The sequence below is a fragment of the Scylla paramamosain genome, chromosome 11 (genome assembly GCF_035594125.1).
Source record: "Scylla paramamosain isolate STU-SP2022 chromosome 11, ASM3559412v1, whole genome shotgun sequence".
Lineage (NCBI taxonomy): Eukaryota > Metazoa > Arthropoda > Malacostraca > Decapoda > Portunidae > Scylla > Scylla paramamosain.
In genome coordinates, this window is record NC_087161.1 from 9,962,218 (window position 1) to 9,980,129 (window position 17,912).

General features: G+C 40.6%; 1 protein-coding gene across 5 annotated transcripts in view; it reads right to left on the minus strand.

Moving 5' to 3' along the window:
* Positions 1 to 658: 658 nt before the first annotated feature.
* Positions 659 to 17,912, minus strand: part of LOC135104933 (dipeptidyl peptidase 8-like) — a 282,612-nt gene continuing 265,358 nt past the window's right edge. For 3 of the 5 annotated variants that reach the window (XM_064012717.1, XM_064012716.1, XM_064012715.1), the window contains exons 17-18: positions 5,524 to 5,706; positions 1,575 to 1,817 (exon numbers count right to left, since the gene is read on the minus strand). In XM_064012717.1, the coding sequence (XP_063868787.1) occupies positions 1,725 to 1,817; positions 5,524 to 5,706 (276 nt within the window). In that variant the 3' untranslated portion in view covers positions 1,575 to 1,724. Of the gene's footprint in view, positions 1,818 to 5,523; positions 5,707 to 17,912 lie in introns of all 5 variants that reach the window. The other 2 variants (XM_064012719.1, XM_064012718.1) reach the window with 1 other exon arrangement.

Below are 17,912 nucleotides of genomic sequence, written 5' to 3' on the forward strand. Positions count from 1 at the left end.
ACAAATTAATTTAATTGCCACTAATGGCATTGATGTGATGCATTCAGGAAAAATAGTATTAATTGACCCTGTGAGGCCTACTCAAGACCTTAAATTAAAAATGTGTGTATACACTTACACGTCATATTTAATTTGACACATTTAAAAAATGTATGATTTGTTTTATTTGACAAAAAAGGAAAATCTGAATGCATAAAACAGTAAAATTGGAAGACAAAAGCTGCTTGCTCAAACAGAAAATGTGGTTTCCAGTCTTTAATGATGTAGTTCTTACCATTTTACCTCAAGACTTTTTCTTTTTTTTATATTTTTCTTTTTTTTTTAGCATAATCTCATTGTAATTCAGGGAGAGGCTATATATATTTAATGAACTTAAATGCAGCATAAAGCAGCCACCACTTTGTCTCAACAACAAGCAATCAAAATAACAATAGCCTCTAGATCTTGCCCTAATACTGTTTATGACATTACACTGAGGTACTCACAACCTCTAGTAAATTAACAAACATTATTCATCTTGTCCCTTTTAGAAAGCTTTCTACAAAATAATGACAAGTTTTATAAATAAAAATTACTTTCAATAACGTTGATAGGTGAACACCAGTAACAAAATAAAATAAGCATAGGCTTACTAAAGGATAAAGTAAAAGTACCTCCAAACCTTTGTTTGTGACACACAGCTGTAGATTTAATGAAGATAAAATTCTCCTCCTTTGTAGCAATAAATGGTTATCATACTTTTGGAAAACTCATTTACTTCATTGTTATATACTGTACATGTGATGTCAGCTTAGAGAGGCCTCATACATGCAGGATTTATGTGAAGCCTTCCTGTTTAAATCCAGCCTCAAATGTTTCATTTAAATGTCATAAAATTCTGATTTTACATAAGTTTATAGAATATCTCTTTTATAATTTGAATTTTTCACTGACAGAAAGGAAAGGATTTATACACATGTAAAATCTATTGCAAACTTACAGTTTATGTCTATTGCCAAACAGTGCATGATTCCAGAGGCAACTCAAGACTGTTATACTCACGCACACACGTACGCACGCATGCACGCACACACGCACGCACACACGCATACACACACACACACACACACACACACACACACACACACACACACAATATACCATAAAGTGACAGTTTTTGTTTAATAATTTGAATAATCAATTATTTTTCATACTAAAAAGCACCCATAATGACAGCTAATTGTAACAACTCTGCAGCTGACTAAAAAAAATAATAAAGGAATGACTGAAAAAATTACATAGATTGCATTCCTATAAAATTCTAAATTTTGGTCTTACAAATCAAGGCCAATATTAAAATTTCCATCTTCCTACCAAACTTCACCAATTCTAAAGTCATCACACAGTGACCCTTTCTTTGTTTTCATTATAATAACAGTGACCACATTCTTCATATTCAATGGTCCACTGTCAGCATGTGTCCAGTAAAAACATCACAAAATTATCACAATCACTACTCAATGTGCAGTTAAAAAAATTACAAACTGTTTTAAATCACTTGGCATAGTATTGCTGCAGTCTCTATTAAATCACCAGATACTTCTGAGGATCTGACCAAGATAGGGTAGGGTTGGGCAAAGTAGAGCAAGGTAAAGCAAGGCAAGACAAGGCAAAATACACACACATACACACATGTGCACACACACATATACACACACATAAAGCTGGGCTAGGTTCCATCTCCATCATAGGTGATTGAGGAGGAAGGACAGCAGTTTTGTCTCGTAGTGCTCATTGGAATCTAGCTGACGCAGACAGTGGCGCTCCTGAGGATATATCTGTTTTGGAGAGAGAGAGAGAGAGAGAGAGAGAGAGAGAGAGAGAGAAACATGATTAGATGGCCTTTACTACTTCTATAATGATAAAATGGTCAGGAGGTAAATTCATTATTTTGTTAATATTCAACATATATAATTAAACAAAAAATAGTATGCTGCTTTTGCAACATGCCCAGAAATGTCACATTTTTAACCAGTGTAAAGACTATGGCCTTTCCTTGTATGAAGAATTATTGTGAATATTTGACACCCACTGTGGTGAGAGAGAGAGAGAGAGAGAGAGAGAGAGAGAGAGAGAGAGAGAGAGAGAGAGAGAGAGAGAGAGAGAGAGAGAGAGAGAGAGAGAGAGAGAGAGAGAGAGAGAGAGAGAGAGAGAGAGAGAGAGAGACTTGGACCTGAAAACAACATAAAATATATCATATTGTTACAACCAGATCCAGCCCCTCCCACAGCTACCACTATTTCGGGTCAACTTCCCTAGGCTCCTACCTTATGTAGCCTAGTGCAGGGCAAATTACACCATGAACCCCGTCCAATTCACAGATCATACACAGTTACCTGCCTAAGAGGTCACCACCCTGTTTCATCTGACCACAGGGAAAAAAATATACACCATGCCTACTTATCCCAAAAGCTGAGAAGGAACTCACTAAGCCATGTGCTAGGGAGCTCAGACAGTAAAGATACACATATGAGGGTATAATACCCCGAGGGCCACCTCCCACAGGCTAATGATCCACTAGCCAGCAGGATATTATATCACTTGTGCCCAAGCCCAGTCTATTAACAGTCTCTCGAAGGACAGGCTTACACCCCCATTACAATTGGTGGGGTCTGGAGAGACTGCAGACAAGTGAACGCTGGCAGAAATACCATTTAGTCCTCTGGTCCTCAACAAAGGCTATCAGCCAAGACCAATTGCATTTAATGAATACAAAACTCTCAAGACACAAGGGACTACACAGACTGGAAAAGGGATGGACAAATGCCCTCTCACATTCTCCAGGCACAAAACTTAAGGACATACAGGCACCTCAAACAGAACCAACTGGGGCACCTTATTGCCTCAATTTTATGAGAGCAGCTAACACCTACAGCCTCCTGTGGGGCTACATGTATCTATTATAGTGGGGGCCTACCACCAATAAAACTCACATAAGAATTAATCCCACAGGCCATCTAATATTCCCTCTCCTAACATACTGGCTCTCTCTGGTATGTCTGGCTTGTGCAATTGTTTGACTCCAACTGAGGAGTGGGAGTGTCCCAGCCAGCTCTGTCTCAGTGTCACCTGGCAGCTACTCATTTGAATGTCTGAATGTGGGAAGGGGAGGGAATGGGGGAGAAGAAGAGAACAGCAGCTGGGGAAGATAGGGGATGAAATGCTCACCCTGCTCTCCTGCCTAACTTGAGTACTTCACTGTAAAATGAACATTATGTTCATAAAACAGTAGTGAGGTTACAATAAGGGCTGGGTGAAATATGATTCTTTTATAATAAAGGTTAACTATTTTTTTTTACTTATGTGATTTGGCTCTATGAAATGAGAAAATTTTGGGAGACTAAGGGATGCATCTTACACATAACTTCAGAGCCCATATGGAGCAGGGATGAGGTGACAACCCTCAAGCCCACATGGAGCAGGGATGAGGTGACACAACTCTCTCTCTCTCTCTCTCTCTCTCTCTCTCTCTCTCTCTCTCTCTCTCTCTCTCTCTCTCTCTCTCTCTCTCTCTCTCTCTCTCTCTCTCTCTCTCTCTCTCTCTCTCTCTCTCTCTCTCTCTCTCTCTCTCTCTCTCTTTTCTCTTCTCACTATTAAAGTGCTACTCATACCAACATACAGTATTAAACTAGGATCAGTGATCAGCTTTACTGTAAATTTATATGAACTTCTTACAAATAATCATTAAAATCTTAGTTTACTGTTAGGAGTTTATCAAACATTATAATGTGTGCTTGAAGCTTATTAACTTTGAGCACTCATAAATGTGCTCAGCATGACGCAATGCACCACACTTGTGACCTATGCTTTAAATATCACACAGTAGGAAATATTCCACTCAACAGATAATGCAAGACTGCACCAGTAATATCAGAAGACATGATAACAAAATTACATAAGATCTGCATCTCAAAGTCCATTTGTGGAAAGTTTTGTACACACAAAAGATCAAGATAAGGACAGAACCCATGTCTTGAGAAGAATGCTTGAGAGAATGGATGATGCAAGAATAGCATGGAAAGTGTACCTGTAGAATGAAAGTGGAAGCAAATAGAGGAAGAGGTGCATGAGAATGACAGATAGGAATGGATTACAAGTTGTGTGGGCGATGAGAATGGCTGAGAGGAATCAAAATGAGCGTGAATGAGTGGTAACAAGAGGTAGCAAAGTGGGAGCTGAATGGGATGTGAGAAAATAGAAGAATGAAATAGACAGAAAGTGAAATGTGTAGGACTGAATAAATGGAAGAATGAGATGGAAAGAAAGAAGACACTGGAATGGTACAAGGAAAGAGAGGCCCCGATGTATGAAAGGTGGTATGATGGAAGCCTGGGCGGTGATCTTTTCTTCCGAGCGAAGGCAAAGTGTATGGATGTGAATGCAAGGAGTTACAGATGGTCTGAGTCCCGCAGCAGTGTGCACCAGATGTGTGACATGAGAGAGGATGAGACGGTGGAACATGGGATGCTGGAGTGTGTGAAATATGCCAAAGACAGGAATGAGATGATGCAAGTGATACTGACTGACTTAGGGCATGATAGGAATGAAAGAGTGGAGAAGACAGGAGAGGAATGGATGGTGTTGTTGCTGGGACTGTATAGAGAGGTGAATGAAAGAATGATTGAGGTGGTAAAAGAGTTTCTGGAGAGAATGTTGTGTGCCAGATGTAAGAACAATTAGTGTAGAGGATGCTGTTCGTTTCTCTTTTTTTTTTTTTTTTCTTCTACAGGAGTTGTTGATCCAAAGGCCTGGCTCAGGAGTGATCCCAAGCCACCTGTACCATCAAGATCAAGATCAAGACCAGACAGGCAGGTAGCAGACTTAAGGTAGACTCCTACCTGGATACTGGTTATATACAAAGACATAACAAAAATAACCCTCCTTATTTTTTTTTGCCAAATATCACAAAATAGGACATTAATGGCAGTATTTCACTCAGACTGCACAGGACTAAAATAAACATATGGGGATAATTATATCAAATTTAAGATTCAAAAACATTTTCAGGAAGTTTTGTGAAAATAAAATTAGTAATTTTTTAATAATGACTGTCAGTGAATCACATACCCTCTTTTCTTATTTCTCCTCTTCTAACCTCAATGACATTTCATTCAGTAGATAGGTGGCAGAGGGAATGTTTTCCATAGTGTGCTTGTAATGTATAGTTGTTTTTATACTTGAGAGGGTAGAGATTACACTAGTCCTCCCTGAAAATCTCTCATGGGCACTCCACTCACTCCTAGTCATTTTGAAAAGCACAGGCTAGACGTAATGTATTCAGAGTGGCCATGTAACTTGCTAAGGCAAGAATATTGTGCAATAGTCATGCCAAACCCAGACAGAGAAGGATGTTAGGTGTAGGAGGTAGTAGTAAATAACAGTATGGCTTCCCAAGTTATAAAGTAGTGCCAATAAGAACCTTGGCCAATTACCAGCTGCCAAGGCTGGTGCAAAAGGATACCAAGACCCAACCTCAGGACTTACAAAAGCCTCCTTCTTTCTTTCTGGCCCTGACATGCTTCTCAGGTGGACACTAGCTCTCCTGTTACCCTGGCCAGAAAACCAGACACTGAACCCAGGCAGAAACAGCGAGCTGGTAACCACCATGTGTTGACAACACCCAAGGAGACAGCCAGCAGAGAGGTGACACTTAAATTCCCGTGGTTGCTGTCAAGGAAAGAAGGGACCATCAAGAGAGAGAGAGCACCACATGCAGGCATGAGGAACCACAAGGTCTACCTAGGGCAACACAAGGGACACCTTGCAAAAGCCTTGCTGACACCCAGGGGTGGATGAAGAAAATCAATTTGGAGGGGATTTGATGGTAAAATTTCATAAATTAGTGACAGCCTCAAGACAGTGAAGACCAATGGATAGTAATGGTAGTTCTTCACTTAAAATCCACAGTTCCCGAGCAATCAACGTATATGTGACAAATGAATTTTTCTTGTATCTATATATGAAGTGCAATCAATATGTATACTGGCAAGCAATAACAAGAAATAATTCAAATTGTACATCCGACCAGTGAAAAAGGCAGATCTGAACTGGTAGAAATCATCATCATATGAGCATTCAAAGAAAACTAAACATTTATTTCAATGTGTAAGCAGCAATTGGGTGATTATAATACAGGTCATATATAAATTACTAACCTAACCTTTACAAATAATAGTTAATATGTAAAATTCGACAGCTGAAGATAAAAAGGAATTTTTATAGGGCTTCTTTTACATGGGATTGAGCTAACACATTTGCGAAGATTGGCAGATCTAAAGAAATAAATTTACAAATTCCCAAGTATTCAACCAGTGCCTCACTCAGCAAAGGGTAGTTGGCAGTTTTTTTTTTGCCAAATTTGCTTATCATTCTCAATTGAAATGGGGATGTCATTATGGACACAGAGGAGGGCAAGTCTGCTCCAGTGCTCTTGGCCGACAGTACTCTTCAAGTAGGTTTTCAGCCTTTTCAATGCTGAGAAAGATCTCTTGGCTTCCGCATTGGAGACTGTAAGCGTCAACAGTTTTCAAGAGAATGGCGAGATTGGGGAACATTCTGGTGCTGGAGTGTGCCTGGGATTCTATGATAGTTTGGAAGACTGGAACAAATAATACCCAGCACTCTGCTTCCGCCTTCGTGAGTGTCAGGAATTCAATGTCGAGCTCATAGAGCTTCACCACTTGAAGCACAACTGCAACATCCATTTCAATGAACCGACTCTTCAACTCAGCCAAGACATGGTCCACAAATGGAATGTACACTGCCCAGCGGTAGTACTCCTTAGCATTCTCGCACGGAACATTTGATCACTGGGTCTGTCGTCCACAGAGTTGTGGCACAGGGATAGTGTCATGCAATGACCCCCATTTCAGCCAAAAGCTCTTCCACTTTCATGAACACGTCGTGGAAATGATTCTCTGCATCTTCTCTGAACGTGGCAAAAATGGTTTCGATGCCACAAATTATGGCACAGATTGACACCAGGTCGCCATCTTTTCTCTGAAGAGTTCAACTTGGCTCGAGAGTATGCGCCAATATACACTCCACTACAACCAGTCCAACAGGAAAGCAGAGATCACGTATGGCAATGAGGAGGAGCCCAGCAGTGGCATCAAGTTCTTTCTCAAGAGAAACAGCAATGACAGGCAGAAATTCAATGAAAACCAGCACTGCATCATGCCTCTCAATCCACCTGGTGGGGCACAGGGGAACAATACATATTGCAGTAGTTGCCAAAGAGATGACAGCCAGTAGTAGTAGTAGTGATAGTAGTAGTAATGGTAGCAGTGGTAGTGATGATCTGCTGGCTGCTACAGCTAGAATTCAGACCCTGAGGATGTCGGTGTACAGCTCTTAGTCCTAGAAAAATGTACTGAAGCTAGAAATTGGGTAATCCGAGTACCAATTAGGATTCATTTCCAGGTGTGTCAGAAGTAGAAGAGCTGAGGCATAGACTGAAGTTATTTTTTGTTATATTTTGACACTAGTCAGGCTCCATCTTGACTATGCTGTGCAGTTTTGGTATCCATATTATAGAATATTTATAGGAATGCTAGGAGAATGTACTGAAGCTAGAAATTGGGTAATCTGAGTACCAATTAGGATTCATTTCCAGGTGTGTCAGAAGTAGAAGTGCTGAGGCATAGGCTGAAGTTATTCTTTGTTATATTTTGACACTAGTCAGGATCCATCTTGACTATGCCGTGCAGTTTTGGTATCCGTATTATAGAATAATTATAGGAATGCTAGGATCAGTGCAGAGAATAATGTCAATAATAGTAGGCTTTGTGCCGCCACACTGGATTCCAGATGGTGTAGCGTAACTATATTTTCAGATTCGATGCACCAGGCCTGCATCTGTGCCTGCATATGCCTACAGCTGATGACACATTCCATATTATAGTTGCAGCACATTATAAGCAAGTCAGTTTTGTACCCACCATCTGCATACAGTTGAGATTTTCTGGAGAGATGCCCCCCCCCAGAAAAGTACACCAGTACGAAAGCATAAAAATGATATGCTTAAGTTGTAGAAAGACTATGCCATACATATGAGTAACTCAGGTGATGCATGTGAGTCCATACAGAGGCACACTGGTAGAAGTTGTGGTAGATGAGCCAGCTAACACCCATGTAATTCTTCAGCAGGTGTGAGAAACTAAATAATATCAAGTTGGGCTTATTTAGACTCAATACTGAGAAAACAACTGTTTGAGTTACTTTACCAGCATGAGGATTATTCATAGTGGAGAAGGGAGAGCTGGGCCTAATTAAAATAGAACCGGTCCATATTCTTGTTAGTAATCCTAACCCCAATAGAGCCCCAATCTACTGATACCCTTAGAAGGCAAAAGGAATAATAGCCAAGATTCTCAGCAAACTGGAAGAGCGAGATATTACTAAGAGTTCAACCTCAGCTTGGTTATCACATATAGTTTGAGTAAAATAAGCCCACAGGAGAAAAGTGAATGTGTATAGATTATAGGAAGGTGAATGCACATCTCACAACTGACATCCATCCCCTATCTAAATTAGAAGAGCTTGTTGAAAATGTTGCATGAAATGAGTATTATGCTTCACTGGACCTTAAAGATGCACATTATCAGATCATATTAGATGAAGCAAGTAGTGACTTAATCACATTCACGAAGGGCATTGCTTTGTATTAAGAGTCTGCCTTTTGGCTTAAGTTGCTCCCCAGCTATTTTCTCTCATTAGTTGACCAAAGTATTAGCTCCAATTTTAAGAGAAAATTGGGTTAAAAATTATTTAGATGATGTTATATTGTACGCAAAGGATTATGACAAACTTATGACACAGCTAGATTGCCTCTTTAACAATACAAGATGCCAGCATAAAATTTATTCTCTCCAAGTGTAACATAAGACAGAGAGGTTAAGTTTTTTTTTATCAAAATGTCTGAAAAGAAGGGTATAGATCAGACCCAGCTAATGTAGATGCAGTAATAAGAATGAAACAGCCTTCCACAGTAAAGGAGGTATGTTGCTTCTTAGGGATGTGTTCTTTTTACAGGCAATATGTTCAGAATTTTTCCAAAACAGCTTCTCCCATAACCAACCTAACATGGAAAAATCAACCTTCTAACTGGTCTCCAGAGTGTAGAGAGGCATTTGAGGCCCTTAAAGAAAAAATTAGTCAGCACCCTAATTTTTTTATTATTTTTATTTTACTAATTCTTTGATTGGCTGATGGATAATCCTCTTTAATTCTTCTGCTACACCTTCTGAACTCCATCAAGCTGCACTTCTTAGCATTAAATTCCATTTGCCATTTACAAGCCCATTCATTTATTTTATCAAGATCTTGTTGCAGGGCAACACAGTCTACTTGGTTTGTCACTCTCATTATTTTGGCTACTTATGTAGCCCATTACACCTTCTACCATATTATTTATGTACACTGCAAACATAATCAGTGCCAGTACATATCCTTGTAGAATCCTGCTTATCACCTCCTTCCAGCTTGATTTGGTATTTCAAATTAGTCCTTTTTTTTTTTATTGAGTGAAAAATCTTTCATCCATTTTAGTACTGATCCTTCAATTCCTGCTTCATGTTTCAAGTTCCATATTAGGCATTTGTGCAGCACCTTATCAAATGCCTTTTTCAAGTCCAGGTATATGCTGTCTACCCATCCTTCTCTTTCACCCATTAAATCAATTACCATGGAGTAGAAGCTTATTAAATTTTTTATACACGATCAGCCTCCTCTGAATCCAAGTTGTCTTTCTGTAAAGATGATGTTAGTCTCCAGGTGTTCTGTCCATTTCCTTTTTACTATCCTCTCACATAGCTTTGCTATTACACTTGTTAGCAAAATGGGTCTGTAGTTCAAAGGGCCTTCTCTATTCCTATTTTTGTATAATGAAACTATGTCTGCCACTTTTCCTTGGTCCAGTGAAGTTTTAATTAAGTTGCAAATCTCAGACAATTGGTGACTACATTCCCGCAGAACTCAATTTGATACACCATCTGGTCCTGCAGCCTTCTTCCTATTAAGTACATCCATAATTTTCTTGACTTCTTGTGTTATTGTCCTTATCTTTCTTATTTTGTCTTCCTTTTCTGTTGTTATTATTTCATTGAAGACACTTTCTCTAGTGATAATTGACTGAAAACTATTATTCATTGCCTCTATTGGTTCATTTGTATTTGTGTGTGTGTGTGTGTGTGTGTGTGTGTGTGTGTGTGTGTGTGTGTGTGTGTGTGTGTGTGTGTGTGTGTGTGTGTGTGTGTGTGTGTGTGTGTGTGTGTGTGTGTGTGTGTGTGTGTGTGTGTGTGTGTGTGTGTGTATTCACCTAGTTGTGACATACAGGAAGAGCTATGCTCATGCTGTCCCATCTCCATATCAATTTTTATCTAACTTTGTCTTAAATTCATTTATCACATTTGCATCAATGATTTCCCTGTCCAAATCATTCCAGACCTCCACAGTTCTATGTGGGAAGCTATTTTCTTAACATCTCTTCTACAAGCATCCTTTTTCAGATTTATCCCATGTCCCCTCAAGACTCTTGTATCCCACATCACCAAATCCTTCCTATCCAACTTTTCCATTCCAGTCATCACTCAGTACAGTGTGATCAAATCACCTCTTTTTCTTCTCTGTTCCAGTGTTATAAATCCCAACTTTGACAGTCTTTTTCATATGGAAGATCCCTCAAACTTGGAGGTAACTTTGTTGCTGCTCTTTGTATCCCTTCCACTTTTCAGATACAGTAAAATCTCCCTAAACTGAACCCAAATAAGCCAAATATCAGATAACCCGAATGCCCTTTTCAACTTCCTCAGCCAGTATGCCCAGCTTCATTCCATTCCCAATCACACCAGAGCCACCAGCTCTTGACTCAGACTATGAGTGACAAGCAAAAGTACACTAGTAGTACAGTGCATAATGTTATGTTAGCTCTCTCTCTCTCTCTCTCTCTCTCTCTCTCTCTCTCTCTCTCTCTCTCTCTCTCTCTCTCTCTCTCTCTCTCTCTCTCTCTCTCTCTCTCTCTCTCTCTCTCTCTCTCTCTCTCTCTCTCTCTCTCTCTCTCTCTCTCTCTCTCTCTCTCTCTCTCTCTCTCTCTCTCTCTCTCTCTCTCTCTCTCTCTCTCTCTCTCTCTCTCTCTCTCTCTCTCTCTCTCTCTCTCTCTCTCTCTCTCTCTCTCTCTCTCTCTCTCTCTCTCTCTCTCTCTCTCTCTCTCTCTCTCTCTCTCTCTCTCTCTCTCTCTCTCTCTCTCTCTCTCTCTCTCTCTCTCTCTCTCTCTCTCTCTCTCTCTCTCTCTCTCTCTCTCTCTCTCTCTCTCTCTCTCTCTCTCTCTCTCTCTCTCTCTCTCTCTCTCTCTCTCTCTCTCTCTCTCTCTCTCTCTCTCTCTCTCTCTCTCTCTCTCTCTCTCTCTCTCTCTCTCTCTCTCTCTCTCTCTCTCTCTCTCTCTCTCTCTCTCTCTCTCTCTCTCTCTCTCTCTCTCTCTCTCTCTCTCTCTCTCTCTCTCTCTCTCTCTCTCTCTCTCTCTCTCTCTCTCTCTCTCTCTCTCTCTCTCTCTCTCTCTCTCTCTCTCTCTCTCTCTCTCTCTCTCTCTCTCTCTCTCTCTCTCTCTCTCTCTCTCTCTCTCTCTCTCTCTCTCTCTCTCTCTCTCTCTCTCTCTCTCTCTCTCTCTCTCTCTCTCTCTCTCTCTCTCTCTCTCTCTCTCTCTCTCTCTCTCTCTCTCTCTCTCTCTCTCTCTCTCTCTCTCTCTCTCTCTCTCTCTCTCTCTCTCTCTCTCTCTCTCTCTCTCTCTCTCTCTCTCTCTCTCTCTCTCTCTCTCTCTCTCTCTCTCTCTCTCTCTCTCTCTCTCTCTCTCTCTCTCTCTCTCTCTCTCTCTCTCTCTCTCTCTCTCTCTCTCTCTCTCTCTCTCTCTCTCTCTCTCTCTCTCTCTCTCTCTCTCTCTCTCTCTCTCTCTCTCTCTCTCTCTCTCTCTCTCTCTCTCTCTCTCTCTCTCTCTCTCTCTCTCTCTCTCTCTCTCTCTCTCTCTCTCTCTCTCTCTCTCTCTCTCTCTCTCTCTCTCTCTCTCTCTCTCTCTCTCTCTCTCTCTCTCTCTCTCTCTCTCTCTCTCTCTCTCTCTCTCTCTCTCTCTCTCTCTCTCTCTCTCTCTCTCTCTCTCTCTCTCTCTCTCTCTCTCTCTCTCTCTCTCTCTCTCTCTCTCTCTCTCTCTCTCTCTCTCTCTCTCTCTCTCTCTCTCTCTCTCTCTCTCTCTCTCTCTCTCTCTCTCTCTCTCTCTCTCTCTCTCTCTCTCTCTCTCTCTCTCTCTCTCTCTCTCTCTCTCTCTCTCTCTCTCTCTCTCTCTCTCTCTCTCTCTCTCTCTCTCTCTCTCTCTCTCTCTCTCTCTCTCTCTCTCTCTCTCTCTCTCTCTCTCTCTCTCTCTCTCTCTCTCTCTCTCTCTCTCTCTCTCTCTCTCTCTCTCTCTCTCTCTCTCTCTCTCTCTCTCTCTCTCTCTCTCTCTCTCTCTCTCTCTCTCTCTCTCTCTCTCTCTCTCTCTCTCTCTCTCTCTCTCTCTCTCTCTCTCTCTCTCTCTCTCTCTCTCTCTCTCTCTCTCTCTCTCTCTCTCTCTCTCTCTCTCTCTCTCTCTCTCTCTCTCTCTCTCTCTCTCTCTCTCTCTCTCTCTCTCTCTCTCTCTCTCTCTCTCTCTCTCTCTCTCTCTCTCTCTCTCTCTCTCTCTCTCTCTCTCTCTCTCTCTCTCTCTCTCTCTCTCTCTCTCTCTCTCTCTCTCTCTCTCTCTCTCTCTCTCTCTCTCTCTCTCTCTCTCTCTCTCTCTCTCTCTCTCTCTCTCTCTCTCTCTCTCTCTCTCTCTCTCTCTCTCTCTCTCTCTCTCTCTCTATATATATATATATATATATATATATATATATATATATATATATATATATATATATATATATATATATATATATATATATATACAGAAGGGACACCAGCCAAGGGCAACAAAAAATCCAATTAAAAAAAAAAAAAAAAGACCCACTGAGATGCTGGTCCCCAAATTGGGTCCAAAGTGGTAGTCAAAAATTGAAGGTTAATTGTCTTGAAACCTCCCTCTTGAAGGAGTTCAAGTCATACAAAGGTGGAAATACAGAAGCAGGCAGAGAGTTCCAGAGTTTACCAGAGAAAGGGATGAATGATTGAGAATACTGGTTAACTCTTGCATTAGAGAGGTAGACAAAATAGGGGTGAGAGAAAGAAGAAAATCTTGTGCAGTGAGGCTGCAGGACAAAGGGAGGCATGCAGTTAGCAAGGTCAGAAGGAGAGTTAGCATGAAAATAGCGGTAGAAGATAGCTAGAGATGCAATATTGCGGCAGTGAGAGAGAGGCTGAAGACAGTTACAAGAGAGAAGTTGATGAGACGAGAAGCTTTTGATTCCACTCAGTCTAGAAGAGCAGTACAACTAGAACTCCCCACAGACATGTGAAGCATACTCCACACATGGATGGATAAGGCCCCTTTACAGAGTTAGCAGCTGGAAGGGTGAAAAAAACTGGCAGAGACATCTCAGAATGTCTAACTTCATAAAAGCTGTTTTAGCTAGAGATAAGATGTGAAGTTTCCAGTTTAGACTATAAGTAAAGGACAGACCAAGGATGTTCAGTATAGAAGAGGGGGGATAGTTGAGTATCACTGAAGAAGAGGGGATAGTTGTCTGGAAGGTTGTGACAAGTTGATAGATGGAGGAATTGAGTTTTAGAGGCACTGAACAATACTTTGTTTGCTTTGCCCATATCAGAAATTTTTGAGAGATCAGAAGTGAGGCAATTTGTGGCTTCCCTGCAACAACTGTTTACTTCCTGAAGGGCTGGATATCTATGAAAAGATGTGGAAAAGTGCAAGGTGGTATCATCAGCTCAGGAGTGGATAGGACAAGAAGTCTGCTTTAGAAGATCATTGATGAATAATAGGAAGAGAGTGGGTGACAGGACAGAATCTTGAGGAACACCACTGTTAATAGATTTAGGAGAAGAACAATGGCTATCTACCACAGCAGCAATAGGCCAGTCAGAAAGGAAACTTGAGATGAAGTTACAGAAAGAAGGATAAAAGACATAGGAGGGTAGTTTGGAAATCAAAGCTTTGCACTAGACTCTATCAAAGCTTTTGATATGTCTAAGGCAACAGCAAAAGTTTCACCAAAATCTCTAAAAGAGGATGACCAAGACTCAGTAAGAAAAGCCAGATCACCAGCAGAACTGGCTATCAGACAGAAGGCTGTGAAGTGATAGATGTTTAAGAATCTTCCTGTTGAGGGTAGATTCAAAACTTTAGATAGGCAGGACATCAAGGCAATAGGACAGTAGTTTTAGGGATTAGAATGGTTGCCCTTTTTAGGAACAGGCTGAATGTAGGCAAACTTCCAGCAAGAAGGAAAGGCAGATGTTGAAAGACAGAGTTGAAAGAGTTTGACTTGGCAAGGTACAAGCACGGAGGCGCAGCTTCAGAGAACAATAGGAGGGATTCTATCAGGTCCATCAGCATTTTTGAGGGTTTAGGCCAGCAAGGGCATGGAAAACATCATTGCAAAAAATTTTAATAGGTAGTATGAAATAGTCAGAGGATGGAGGAGAGGGAGGAACAAGCCCTGAATCATCCAAGGTAGAAGTTTAAGCAAAGGTTTGAGTGAAGAGTTCAGCTTTAGAGATGGATGTGATACAGTGGTGCCATCTGGTTGAAGTAAAGGAAGGTAAGATGAAGAAGCAATGTTATTGCAATGTTTTTCTTTTTTTTTTTTTTTTTTGGCTAGGTGCCAGAAGTCATGAGGGGAGTTAGATCCTGAAAGATCTTGACACTTTCTATTAGTGAAGGAGTTTTTGGCTAGTTGGAGAAAAGACTTGGCATGGTTCCGGGCAAAAATATAAAACACATGAGATTCTGGTGAAGGAAGGCTAAAGTACCTTTCATGGCCCACTTCTTTATCATGTGTATCACAAGAACAGGCTGTGTTAAACCAAGGTTTGGAAGGTTTAGATCAAGAAAAAAGTGTGAGGAATGTACACCTCCATACCAGACACTATCACCTCTGTTATGTGCTCAGCACAGAGAGATCAGTCTCTGACACAGAAGCAGTAGTCATTCCAAGGAAAATCATCAAAATACCTCCTCAGGTCCCCTCAACTAGCAGAGGCAAATCACCAGGGGCACCTTCACTGAGGAGGGATTGAAGTGTGTGTTGTGTACAACACACACTCTTAAGTGAACACTACAGTAAGTGTGTAGTTGCGTAATGTGACCAGCCAGTGCATTGTGTATAGTGTGTAATAACAAAATATGCTGTAAATATCTATCTTGGGGCTTATAATGTGCGAACAAATATGCTGTAAATAACAATAAACATGCATGTTTATGTACATAGAAACCAACTAAAAATGTGTACTGTCAGATAAACTGAACTTTCAGATAAATCGTTTGCCACCTCACTCCATATAGTTTGGTTTATGGAGTTTTTACTGTAGATTTCTTGGCACTAGGTGACCATATCACAGCTGCATACTCCAATCTTGTGTGTATCATGGTCACAATAATTTTTTTTATCATTTCTTCATCCATATGTGTAAATGCTGTCCTTATGTTTCTCAGTAGGTTATATGTTTCACTTATAATCTTGTTTGTGTGTTTCTCCAGTGACAGCTTATCAGTAATTATTACACCAAGTTCTTTTTCTTCTGTTCTTTTGCTGATTCTCTCCTTCCCCAATGAATAATGTCCAGTCTGTCTCTTGCCACACTTGAATTGAATTCCATCTGCCACTTTTGGCTCCACTCCCAGATCTTGTTTAGGTCCTGTTGGAGTGCCATGCAATCTTCTTTTTCTATTTTTCGCAATAACTTTGTATCATCTGCAAATAAACCTGAGTAGCTGGTTATTTCTTCTGGCATATCATTAATGTACACACCAAACATTACTAGTGCCAACACAGAACCCTACAGAATCCCACTTAAAACTTTCTTCCAGGCTGACCTTTGATCCTTAATTACTGTTCTCATCTCTTTACCTTCCAAAAAGTTCTTCATCCACTTCAGCAGTCCTTCTCACAATCCTCTGAAAATTTTCAGTTTCCAAAACAACCTCCTATCTGGTACTTTGTCAAATGCTTTTTAGAGGTCCAAATAAATATAGTATGCCCAACCATCTCTCTCCTGCACAATATCTATAACTCGTGAATGGAAACTCAACAGATTTATAGTACATGATCTTCCTCGAAAACCAAATTGTCTGTTTGTCAACACATTTTCTTCCAAATACTTGATCCATTTGTCTTTCATAACTCTTTTGCATATCTTAGCCACCACACTTGTTAATCACACTTGTCTGTCTGTAGTTTGAAGAGTAGTCATCCTTATTTCCTCCCTTGATTTTTTTTTTTTTTTTTTTATGCAGGTGGGACACTGGCCAAGGAAGGGAGGGAAAAAAAAAATACTGAGATGCCAGTCCCAGAAAAGGGTCCAAAGCAGTAGTCAAAAATTGAAGGATAAGTGTCTTTGAAACCTCCCTCTTGAAGAAATTCAAGTCATAGGAAGGTGGAAATACAGATGCAGGCAAGGAGTTCCAAAGTTTATCAGTGAGAGGGATGAATGATAGAGAATACTGGTTAACTCTTGCATTAGAGAGGTGGACAGAATAGGGCTGAGAGAAAGAAGAAAGTTTTGTGCAGCAAAGCCACAGGAGGAGGGGAGGCATGCAGTTAGCAAGATCAGAAGAGCAGTTAGCATGAAAATAGCAGTAGAAGATAGTTAGAGATACAACATTGTGGTGATGAAAGAGAGGCTGAAGACAGTCAGTTAGAGGAGAGGAGTTGATGAAACAGAAAGCTTTTGATTCCACCCTGTCTAGAAGAGCAGTTTGAGTGGAACCACCCCACCAGACATGTGAAGCATACTTCATACATGGACAGATAAGGCCCATGTACAGAGTTAGCAGCTGGGGAACTGAGAAAAACTGGCAGAGACATCTCAGAATGCCTAACTTCATAGAACCTGTTTTAGCTAGAGATAAGATGTGAAGTTTCCAGTTCAGATTATATGCATAGGACAGACCAAGGATGTTCAGTGTAGAAGAGGGGAACAGTTGAATGTCATTGAAGAAGAGGGAATAGTTGTCTGGAAGGTTGTGTTGAGTTGATAGATGGAGGAATTGAGTTTTTGAGGCATTGAACAAAACCAAGTTTGCTCTGCCCCAATTAGAAATTTTAGAAAGATCAAAAGTTGGGCGTTCTCTGGCTTCCCTGGGTGAAATGTTTACTTCCTGAAGTGTTGGATGTCTATGAAAAGACGTGGAAAAGTGAAGGGTGGTATCACCAGCATAGGAGTGGATAGGACAAGAAGTTTGGTTTAGAAGGTCATTGATGAATAATAAGAAGAGAGTGGGTGACAGGACAGAACCCTGAGGAACACCACTGTTAATAGACTTAGAAGAACAGTGACCATCTACCACAGCAGGGATAGAATGGTGAGAAAGGAAACAAGATAAAGTTACAGAGAGAAGGATAGAAGCTGTAGGAGAGTAGTTTGGAAACCAAAGCTTTGTGCCAGACTCTATCAAAAGCTTTTGATATATATCCAAGGTAACAGCAAAAGTTTCACCAAGATCTCTAAAAGAGGATGACCAAGACTCAGTACAGAAAGCCAGATCAGTATAGTGGCCTTGACGGAACCCATACTGGTGATCAGATAGAAGGTTGTGAAGTGATAGATGTTTAAGAATCTTCCTGTTGAAGATAGATTCAAAAACTTTAGATAGACAGAAAATTAAAGCAATAGGACAGTACTTTGAGGGATTAGAATGGTCGCCCTTTTCAGGAACAGGCTGAATGTAGGCAAACTTCCAGGAAGAAGGAAAGGTAGATGTT